The sequence below is a fragment of the Alligator sinensis genome, unplaced genomic scaffold (genome assembly GCF_000455745.1).
Source record: "Alligator sinensis unplaced genomic scaffold, ASM45574v1 scaffold277_1, whole genome shotgun sequence".
Taxonomy (NCBI): Eukaryota; Metazoa; Chordata; order Crocodylia; family Alligatoridae; genus Alligator; species Alligator sinensis.
In genome coordinates, this window is record NW_005841899.1 from 917,277 (window position 1) to 928,964 (window position 11,688).

Genomic DNA, 11,688 nt, shown 5'->3' on the forward strand with positions numbered 1-11,688 from the left:
AGCCGGCGTTTTGCTTGCCTTACTAGCCGCAGCATCAGAATGAAGGCTCATGTTCATCTTGTGGTCAATCCTGACCCCCAAGTCCCTTTCACCTGTAGTGCTAACCAGCGTAGCACTGCCGAGCCTATAAAGATGCTGCAGGTTTTTCCTCCCAAGGTGGAGAACCTTGCATTTTTCAATGTTAAACACCATCAGGTTCTCATCCACCCATTTCATGAGCCTGTCGAGATCTGCCTGGATCACCCTCAGGTGTTGAAGGTTTACCTCAGAGTTTGGTGTCATCGGCGAACTTGGCCAGTCCACTTCTGATACCAATGTCTACATCATTGATGAAGATGTTAAAAAGTATAGGCCCTAGGACAGAGCCTTGAGGGACCCCACTGGTCACAGCGCACCATGACGACTGACTTCCATCAACCACCACCCTCTGGGTCCTACTGCACAGCCAATTCCCCAGCCAGCGGATAGGGTTTAGGTCAAGGCCGCAGTTAGGCAGTTTTGCCAAGAGGTGATCATGGGATACCAGATTGAAGGCTTTTTTAAAGTCAAGATATATGACATCAATCTCTTCCCCCTTGTCCAGGTGATAGGTCACCTGGTCATAAAAGGAAATGAGATTGGTCAGGCAAGACCTACCCGCAACAAACCCGTGTTGGGTATCCCTCAGGATATTGCCGTCAGCTAGTCTGTTAAGGATGGCCTCTTTGACAATCTTTTCCAAGACCTTCCCCAGAACAGAGGTCAGGCTGATGGGCCTGTAGTTTGCCAGATCCACTTTCCTCCCTTTCTTGAAGATAGGCACCGCATTGGCCTTCTGTAGCATCTGAGTATTTTACATTCATTAAGGGGTGTAGGTTGTAGCCATGTTGCTCTAAGGACATAGGCAGAAAAGGTTCTTTGGGTGAATCTGATACCTTTTATTAGACCGACTTAAATAGTTTGAAAAAAATTTTTAGCAAGCTTTCCAGTTGAAAATCCCTTTGTCAGGCTGAGGAAGCATCTGCAATTGGCGTGTGCTCTTCCTGGATGGAATGAATAGTAAAGAAGCCAGAGGCTGGTCTGCATGCAAGACAGGTAGTCAGTGAAGATGTAAAATGAGGAGTCAGTGGGTGAGAGACAGACTTGGGGGGGCAGGGGCGGGAGGAAGGGGATGAATGTAGCAGTTAAATAGTGGAGAGGTACCTGGGGAATCAGATGTCAGCCAGGTTATAATGTGTCATAAATCCAATGTCTATATTTAGTCCATGATTTTTTGTGTCCAGGAGATTGATGAAGTGGAGTTCGTAGGCTTGTCTCTGAGAAGTGTTTTTCCCTTTGAGGGTCAGGACTGAGAGATTGGAGAGAGAGTGGTTTTCTTGTGAGAAATGTGCCCCCACAGGTAATTGGGTGTTCTTGTCTTTGATAGATTTCTGGTGTGCATTCATTCTGGTGCACAGTTGTTGTTTGGTCTCTCCTATGTATTTTCCATCAGGGCATTTTTTGCTTTGGATGAGATATATCACATTTCTGGAGGTGCAGCTGTAAGATGCAGGACTGCTGATGGCTGTGCTGTGGGGTGTAGTAATAGTGGGGGTGGTGGAGATGTGTTGGCAGGTTTTGCATTTCTTGTCATGGCACGGTCTGGATGTATTTGGTGTGTTCTGGGCTAAGGAAGTTTGCTTCTGGCGATGAGGTTAGCAAGGTTTGGTGCTTGTTTGAAGGCTAGGATGGGTGGTTCTGGGAAGATCTCTTTAAGGATAGGGTCTCTTTCTAATATGGGTGGCAATTGTCTGAGGATTTTCCGTATGGGTTCAAGGGAGGGGTGATATGTCAAGACCAGCGGTACGTGATTTGTGGGGGGGGAGGGTTCTTCTGTACTGCAGCAATACAAGCTCATCAGGGGAGATCAAGAGCAAATAGGCAGAGCCCTTTTCTCCCCAGCACCACCTGGGGTGACAAGGAACAATGGTCATAAGCTGATGGAGAATAGGTTTAGGTTGGAGATCAGAAGGCAATATTTTACAGTAAGGGTGGTCAAAATCTGGAACCAACTTCCCAGGGAAGTGGTCCTCGCCCCTACCCTGGGCATATTCAAGAGGAGGTTGGACGATCACCTGTCTGGGGTCTTGTGAACCCAGCATTCATTCCTGCCTGTGGCAGGGGGGGGGGGGAGATGATCTGTTCAGGTCCCTCCTCACCCTTCAGGCTAGATGATCTGTTCAGGTCCCTCCTGACCCTAGCTACTATGATACTATGGATTCTACACATGGTATCCAGGTGGCTCTTTCAAATGTGCGAATTATCTTTCTGAAGGGGTGTCCTTGTTGGGTGAAAGCCTTTTTAAGATTGGTGAGGTGGCAAGGTGAGGATTGGACAAGACAGGATTGGAGCCTTCTCACCAAATGGTGAAAGGTACTCATTGCCATTAATGTCACCTGAAAATCCAGGTGTAGTGAGGGAAGGCTGAACCCATTCAGTGATAGATTAGATACCCTTATTACCACAAATCACAGACTCTGGCAACCACCATCACTTCTGTTTTGTCTGGATCCAGCTTCAGTTGGTTCACTCATATGCAGTCCCCAACTGAAAGCAGGCAGAGGATAAGGACGGAGACTATGAAGCCTGGGTCAGATGAGAAAGAGAGAGAGAGATGGCTGTCACCAGCATACTGAGGGCACCTCACTCCAAATCTCTGCATGGTCTTGCATAAGAGTCTCATATACATGTTGAACAGGAGTGGCAACAAGATGGAGCCCTGGAGGACCCCACAGGAAAGGTCCCAAGGGAAAAAAATAAGCACTTGCTCATTACCATTGCTCATTAAGAGCAATCTAGCAAAAAACCCACCACACTGCATAAATGCATTTCATGGTTAACTGTATCAAAGGCCATTGAAAGGCCTAGTAAGCTCAACAGGGCACAATTTTCCCTGTCGATTTCCAAGCAAAAAACTGTTGCCAAGGTTTTTTGCATAGTCTTTGTGGTATACCAGGACAAAAGTCAGACTGATAAAGGTTCAGCAATGTGATAGCATCCAGATGTGCCTTGAGTGGTCAGGTGACTACCCATTCAATGATCTTACCCAAAAAAGGGAGGTTGGAAACACAGTGATAGTTGGCTGGGGAGTCAACATCAAGAGATCATTTCTTAAGTGAGGAAAAACACTGAATAGTTCAGCAGACCCTACAGTGAAGAATATGGATGTTCTCTAGCGTCTCAGGATGGCGTGCAGATGTTGGATCCACACAACATGAAACAGATCTATTATAGACTGTAAACTTCAATTTCACAATGCTGATCCAGGTCTTAAGAAAACCTCCAGCCCTATTATCTCAAAATAATGTTGTTTTTATGACTTCTTAAATTTCCCAGAGGTAAAACTTGCTGTTTGAGGAGGAAGAAAACCCATATCATTTTGTTGCATAAAGTGGTGAATTTTTGCTCTGAGGCTAATTCAGGACAATTCTCAAATGAACACCTTTTTTTTCCATATTCCTGGTGAAAAGCTATGCACACTGGAGGAACTCCGTATGTAGTATAACAAATGATATACTCCAAAAGTGCACATTTAAGACTGCAATTCTGTCTCAAGGTTTCACTGACATTGATAAATCACTCAGGCTCTGCTCTCTTGGTTTGTGTCACCAGCATCCCTCAGTGGACTCACAGTTTCCTCATAGAATGTTGTGTGTACAGTACTTTATTACAGAATACACTTAATTTAAACAAAAATTAATCCTGGATGTGTAATTTCAAATCCACGATAAAACGCACACAATACATGTTACTGTGCCTTATTAGTCCTGAATCTTTGAAAACTCTCTGCTTCTCTTCATGCCTCTCTCGGCCCCAGAGGTGTGTTACCTCACCCTTCCATGACTTGCTGCATCTTACTGCTTAGCTGGACTACAGTAGATTTATCTGTTTACTAGTTATTACTTGGATTTGTATAGCTACCAATTTGTGACCGACTCAAATAGTCCAATTTCCTATTATACACTATTGTTTTCCTGTCCTTTCTGGTAAAAGGACTCATATGAATGCTGTTAGAAGTACTGTAACAGTTATTATTTATTAGCATTTAGAAGAGTACCCATTTTCATCATTCTATGGATATTATATTAGCTGGTATTACTCAGTAGTAGGTAAGCAGCTGTTACATCTCATCAATACTAAGTAAATCACTTTACTAAATATATTCAAATCCTTTTTTATTATATCCATGTGAGTTCCTTGGCTTCTAGTGGGTCTGGGCGTTTTCACTGCTAGGGAAGTATGCTGTCATCAACATGTCTGCCTCCTACTGCAAAGAGATTCAGCTTTTCTCCTCATATGGAAAACACCATAATGCTTCCTAAATGAGAGATTACTATACTGACAGCAACCCTTCAGAAAATACCTTATCACTCATGTTTTTATATTACAAAACAAATTAGGTTTTGTGTTTACACTCAAGGACCAGCCTCTGTTTCCAGTTAAGATACACAAAATAATAAACTCATTGACTTTGGCCTTCCTTTAGCATAGCTGAAATATTGTTCATGAAGGGTAATAGTGACAGCTCCGGAGATTGTATTCCTGTAACTATATGTAGAATATAGTATGGACAGCAAAGTGCAAACTTTCCTATGCAGCCCTGGCTTATATCTGAACTCCATAGATCATTTCTAGGTTTTAGCATGTAGATTTTTTTTGTCCAGAGCTCTGTAAAGTGGTATTCTGAGCACAGAGCCAAAGGCTTTGCTCTGCACTCAAACCTATAAGACTCAGTAATGGAAAACTGAGTAATGAATCCCTACCTGCAGCAGCAGGTGCAGAGTCTTTCTATGGTCATAGCTACTAAGTATAAAGATGCAGAATACATTGTTAATTCCTCCCGTCATTTGTCATTTGGTTTTGGGGATCTTTACAGTCTGTAAAATCAATGACTATAAATGGGATACTCCCACACATATACCTGCAAATTCCTTCTGTGCACCTGCTGTAGAGCAGAGATACAAGAAAGCACAATTCCACAGGACAGGGAACGGGAAGGGAAAGAACCTCTTCCTTCACATCTGTTATACTATATGAACATGCACTTATACCGGGGCCTTCCCACTGCCCCTTTCGGAGCGCAGGATCTCCCATTTGATCCTTACATTCTTTTGAGAGAAACAAGAGGGCCAATTAGTGACAAATGCAATAATGTTTTCCTAAATTGGACTCGGAGAAACAGGAACTGGACTAGGAGAGAGAACTAGCCATTGTTGAATGGATTGTTGAGCCATCAGACGGGAAGGACATTCAGGCCTTCCTGACTCTAGACAGGAAAATTCTAGGTATTTAGAATTAAATACCTTTAATTCTAAATTAAAGGCATGCAGTGATGTATTCCATTATCAATCTTCTGAGGTATCCAGGTTCATAGATAGTTGTTGTTGTTGTTGTAAGAGGAACATAAGTTATATCTTGAAATTTTGCACTTGTGTTCGTAAAATTTGTGCACGCATTCTTTAAAAAAAAAGGTCTTATGTCTAAATATGCATTCTCTTATTCAACGGTCAGCATCTAGCCCTTTACAACATGCCATAATCGGAGAAGCAACTCACCTTTTGAGTAAGTAGAGCTTGAACAACCTGATTGGCTACCTGAAAGAAATAAAATAGATGAGTATATAATATTGATTTTTTTTTTTTGCGATGGATACACCCTTTTTGAGGAATCTCACTGTTTTGCCCCACAACACTCACCCTTAAGTAAGCATTTTTTATGGAGATGTCTATAATGTAGGTTATAACATGTAGCCTCAACCCCATTAGAAAGAATCTTAAAAACTCCAGAATGACATTATAGATGTTTGCTTTACTTCTCTGATCTAAAGCAGGAGGGAGATGACAATGACAATCAGAGGGTCATATTTTTGGCTAGTGTACATGAGCTTAGATGTAGTGAGTTCAGAGGAGATGAAATGCATCCGCTGAGGACATGGTCATGAATGGTTTCATAAAGCTTAATTGTTTTTTGATTCAATATTGACAAAATAGTACATCTATCATGACAGGCAGATACCATGAAGTGCCACAGAAAATTAAAATACCTACTGACATCAAAATGTGGTTGGGAGGCATTCACAACACACAGTCTAATTGACTTGAATCAGATTACATGCCATTGATTAGTAGTACTGTATATTCAACAGGGAATTTTTAAATTTATTTATTTTGTACAAACATCCTCTCATTTACACCTGACACTGAGAAAGAAAAATATTTTCTCTTGTTGATGCCTTTAGATAAATGTTTCATTTTAGTGTTGCCATAATCAAATGTAATTTGAAGCTGTACATACACATATTGTCACATTTGCAATATGTTTGTTCAAATTCCACTCAGCAATCTTATAGACGGGTAACATAATCATCGACATAACTAGCATGTATCAAGAGGCTCCAGTTACAATTTACAGTACAAATTTTTTTTTTAATCTTACAATATAATACACAAGGCTGTCTTTTGGAAGTGCAAATCTGCACTGACTTGCCCTAAAGGTAGTCAATTTAAAAAAAAAATAAGACTGTTCATGTGAATTGAGTCAGGAGCAGAAAGCTGAAGCTAATTTATTTCTGTAAATAATTCCATTCTTTTAGATCCAAAAGTTGTATTTGATTCATATTCTCATAAAACTGCCTACTATCAATTCTTTTCTCAAACTAGTCCCTAACTTAAGGAACCCTGTGGAACAAGGGTCACATATAATAGCTCTATACATGATTTAACAGAAGACACAGACTAATATTAGAACTGTAATAACGCACAGGACTAAATGTGTTATCTTTGAAATCCATGTGTGTTGCCCTATGGGCTTTTAGTCCACATCCAACAGTGTTCCTTCTGGCATGTACTTTCAATGTCTGTTTGCTCTACCTGAAAATTGAACAGACCACATCTAATACATTATGTCTTTACTTCCTGACGTGGAGTTACTTTAGCAAGAAGTACTACAAGGTTCTTTGAAGTGTGTACAAATCAGTAGCAACAAAACTGCTTACAAAATTTTCTCATGGCTTTATACTGCACTCAGTAGTGCAAATGGAATAATCCCCCAGCTGAATACCATTTTCCAGTGTGGGTGACTGAAGTTAGGCATCTCAATGAAAGTCGCTTGATATTCACAGCTGCTAATGACCCACAACTCATGCTGATCCCAATAGGAAGGGCAGGCACTCAATTTATCTGAACATCAGGATGCCATCATATTGTTTTAAGCACTGCAGCTAGAAAATTCTGTCCCTGTAAGATTTTTCAAGCACAATTCTCTGATTGATATTTTAAAGCAGAGTTGGTGGACTCAGACAAGCTGGAAGTCTGCATGATAAGATTCTACAGCTACTGTTGCTTATTTAGGAATTGCACTGAAGACAGTCACCAATTAAAGTAATATCCACATTCCCAGAGCTTAAAGGTTCTCATCCTTTTCCTCTAACAAAGTTTACGGACTTATATGTGGAAAAGGGAAGTATTTGCTAACTGCAATCATACCTTGTACCTGTACTGCTATCACTTGAGAATGGCAATAAATTAGAGCATGCAGTCACATGCCTGTGAGGTCAATACAATCCTTATTTTTTTTAAATGGGAAATCTTAGCTTACAGACAGATTTTATAGGTAATAGATAACCACTTTAGTTAGAACCATGGGTGCTTAGTAAACTGCAGATCTTAAAATGACTTTGCAAGTCTCTTTGTTAACACAGAAAAAGCACAGAATATAATACAGAAGTCCTGTTATGCATTAGAGAGCAGTGCCAGCCTTCACCTTGTTTGCCTTTCCTTACACCGCCACAACTAAGTATTTTAGATTAATTTTCTTTTTGTAGATCATAACACAAGAGATAAAGGAGTATGTTACACCTTTTCCTTGCACAGTTACGTTTGCTTAAATATATTATGCCGTGGTTTGGAGAGGAAGTAGCAGAAATAATGAGTCAAACTTACGTGAAAAAATATCGGTGTCACTTATTTTTGAAATGTCTACTGTACTAAGCATACAAGCATTTGCAGAACCATTTCTCTCATGTATGGCTTTGTGCAGCATTTACAAATTGCAAATTTACTGAACAGAAGTTTAACATATTTTTCTATAATTCTCAGAGTAATAAAATGAATATTGGAAAAGCCTCTATATTTTTGGTCAACTAATTGAAGTGTATAACAACATTAATAACGCATAATTTAAAGCTATCAACTACCACTAAGGTGGTAATTTGTATGATTTCCTATACCTTGGTATAGTCAAGCTTGACAGAAATCTTAGCTGGCACAATTATGTGAATAAACGTTATACTACTTCTTGCCAATAAACTGACAGTCAAATTACAAAATAGGAAACTAGGATTAAGCATGTAAAACTCAAGCCCCAAAGGTAAAAGAAGATAATCCTGTTTCTTACATTATGTTTCTAGAGACAGGAGAGAGAGGTTTACAGTATATTTTTGAATCTTAAACAAATGAACTTTTTCTGGTGTGGATAGCATTAGCAAGCTTCAATGATATTTACTTTCAAATACTATTCCAAAGATATTCATATGTGTACTTTAGAAATGGGTAATTAATTTAAAATCTGTGAATATCTTGTAGAATTCATAAAGAATTAAGCCCTTTAAGGTTTGCCATTGATGAATAGAAGTTTGGTTGAGTTTTATTGTGAAAATGTTCACAGAGTCATAGGTTTGCCAGGGACCCCAAGGTTTATCTAGTTCAACCCCATGCACAAATGCAAAGTGGACAATTCCTAAACTATCTCAGATAAATGTTTATCTAGCCTCTTCTTCAATGAGGGTCATGGAGCATGAGTTATTTTGTTACAGGGGCAAATATTCACATTGAAAGATTAAATGTAGGATATCAAATGAATGAAGAAAAAACTACAAGGAATGACTTAATGATAGAGATGAGGAGAAGGAGGAGAGAGAAAGGGTATGAAAGACTACATTCACAGGTTTTGAAAATGAGATCTAGCAGGTTTTTTGCTTCACAGAAAATTAGAGGTCGTTTGATTGAAATTTTGCTTTGTGTTTTTGTGTGTACTGAATCTGCACACATACTGGGGAGCATTACTGGTTAGGGTGATGATAGGGAAACAGCTTCACAAAACCTTTTGCTGGGGATGTGTAAGTGGTCAAAGGCAGACTCCACTGCTGAGATTGAAAGCTTCCTCTCTGACTAGGTGAGCATGGCTGTCTTGCCCAACCCTCACCTGCCTAGACAAGGAGCAGTGATTTGTGGAGGAGAGCTCAGCTTTGAAGAGCCTAGTATTGAAGAACACTGACAGCTCCCTCCAACCAGTCCAATATCTTATAGTCCATCTTTGCAATCACTAGTACTCTGATTTAAGGGCAAAGAAATGTCTGACAGACTACAAAATGCCCTTCTATGTGGGTTAGAGCACAAGAGGATGCAATGCACACTGGTTCAGAATTTTCCTTTCGACCTATTGAGATCATACCATGATAGATATGTACCTCTATTGTCTGCCTGGAGAAAGATGCCCAAGTCTTTCTATGGCTAGGGACAGGCATTCAAAAAACTGGAGCCTCAACTGATTCAATCTTTGCAGGTTACTCTAACCTGCCCAGATTGAATCAATTTGCAATTGAATAGACGTTAATTTTTAATTGGGGAAATGCAGGTATATGCCTGCAGTGGCTCAGGCCAGAAGCTGAGGGATGCTAGAGTGTCCCCTCAGCTGTAGGGAAGCTGTGCTGGGGGAGCCGTGGCCAGCCCTGGTAGTAGCCTCAAGTGAACTGGCCAGGGAGGGGATTTATTTCCCCCTGTCCCTGTCCCAGTGGCATGGCTGGGGTCCACCTGGTGCTCACCCTTTGGGCCACACTCCTGCCCCTTCCCACTCCCACTCTGGCTAGGGAGCAGAGGGGCAGAGCCAGCCCTGCTCGGCTGGAGCAGACAGCCCAGCCCAGCCCAGCCCAGCCCAGCCCAGCCCAGGGCTGTAGAGTATGTTGGGATGCTGGAAGACTCTGGTTTAACTTAAACCAGGAAGGGGTCTGGGACAGAAGTTGCAGAAACCACTTTGAGCTCAGTCAGTTAAGTCTGATATTACATTCAACCCGATTTATCTCAAACCAGCTTCAGCCATTTTGAAACTGGTTTCTATGCACTGAACTTCTGTTCTGTTACAGGTTTAAACCCCGACAGCCAGCACAGTTTTGTTGTGGGTAGGTCATGTCTGACTAACCTCAACTCCTTCTACGACCAGGCTACTCACCACCTGGATAAGGGAGATAAGGTCGACGTCATTTACTTGGACTTTAGGATTTTGATTTGATGTCCCATGAGGCTCTCCAGGTAAAACTATGGGACTATGGGATCAACAATTCAATGGTCAGATGGGTGGGAAACTGGCTCCGGGGCCGGACCCAGAGAGTACTAATAGACAGATCTGTGTTGACCTGGTGGAAAGTAGACAGTGGGGTCCCCCGGGTTCAGTACTTGGACCATTGCTTTTTAACAACTTCATCAATGATCCTGATGTGGGGGTGAAAAGCACACTGCTGACACTAAGCTGTGGGGAAGTGTGGCCATGCATCAGGGTAGGCTGATGATCCAGGCGGACCTAGACAGATTAGTTAGATGGGCGGACCAGAACCAGATGCTGTTCAACACTGAGAAGTGTAAGGTGCTCCATCTGAGGAGGAAAAATCCACAACAAACTTACAGGCTTGGTGGTGCTAGGCTAGCTAGCACCATGTCCAAAAGGGACCCGGGGGTCATAATTGACCATAAAATGAATATGAGCCACCAGTGTAATGCTACAGTTAGCAAAGCAAATAATACGCTGGCATGCATCAACTGATGAAACTCAAGCAAAACTAAGCAAGTTATTCCCCTGCTCTACTTGGCATTGGTGAGGCCGCGGCTGGAGTACTGCATCCAGTTCTGGGCGCCATTTCAAGAAGAATGAGGAGAAGCTTGAGAGAGTCCAGAGAAGAGCCATTCGTATGATTAGAGGCCTGAAGAGCAAGACACACAAGGAAAGGCTGACAGTTATGGGACTGTTCAGCCTAAAAAAGAGATGACTTTGGGGAGACTTGGTGGCAGCTTACAAATATATCAGGGGTGAGCATCAGGAACTAGGCAAACAACTGTTCAGCAAAGCACCTGAGGGGGAAGCCAGGAGGAATGGTTATAAACTCCTACATGAACGTTTCTGACTGGATATAAGGAAAAACTTCTTCACAGTTTGTGTGACCAGAGTCTGGAATAGACTCCCAGCAGGGGTGGTGCAGGTACCTACCCTGGAGATGTTAAAAAGGAGACTAGACACACACCTTGCTGGGGTTATTTGACTCCAGCAGTCTTTCCTGCCTAGAGCAGGAGGGTTGGACCCAATGATATCACAGGGTCCCTTCCAGCCCTAAACTTCTGTAAATCTGTGAACCAGTTTCTGATCACTTAACTGGTTTATATGTAACTTCTGCTCCTAGCCTATGAGGCTAAGAATTTATTGGATCCAGGTACAGAATGTTTGCAATCAACCCAATTCCCTTTGGGCAACTAAGAATAATTATTATCATGGACTGGGAAATTCTCTAGCATATGGCTGAGCTACTGAAATTTGGACACTGATCACAGCCTCTGGTTTCTGGTCCTGGGTGGTGAAGAACCTGCCAGAATCTAACCCAAAGTAAGGACCAAAGAAGAATTCAGCAGG

The 11,688-nt window shown here is 41.7% G+C and overlaps 1 protein-coding gene across 7 annotated transcripts in view; it reads right to left on the reverse strand.

Moving 5' to 3' along the window:
• NCKAP5 (NCK associated protein 5) overlaps positions 1–11,688 on the reverse strand; it is a 461,300-nt gene that overhangs the window by 131,689 nt on the left and 317,923 nt on the right. For all 7 annotated transcript variants that reach the window (XM_025197575.1, XM_025197576.1, XM_025197574.1 and 4 more), the window contains one exon: positions 5,574–5,612. In XM_025197575.1, the coding sequence (XP_025053360.1) occupies positions 5,574–5,612 (39 nt within the window). The remainder of the gene's footprint in view (positions 1–5,573; positions 5,613–11,688) is intronic.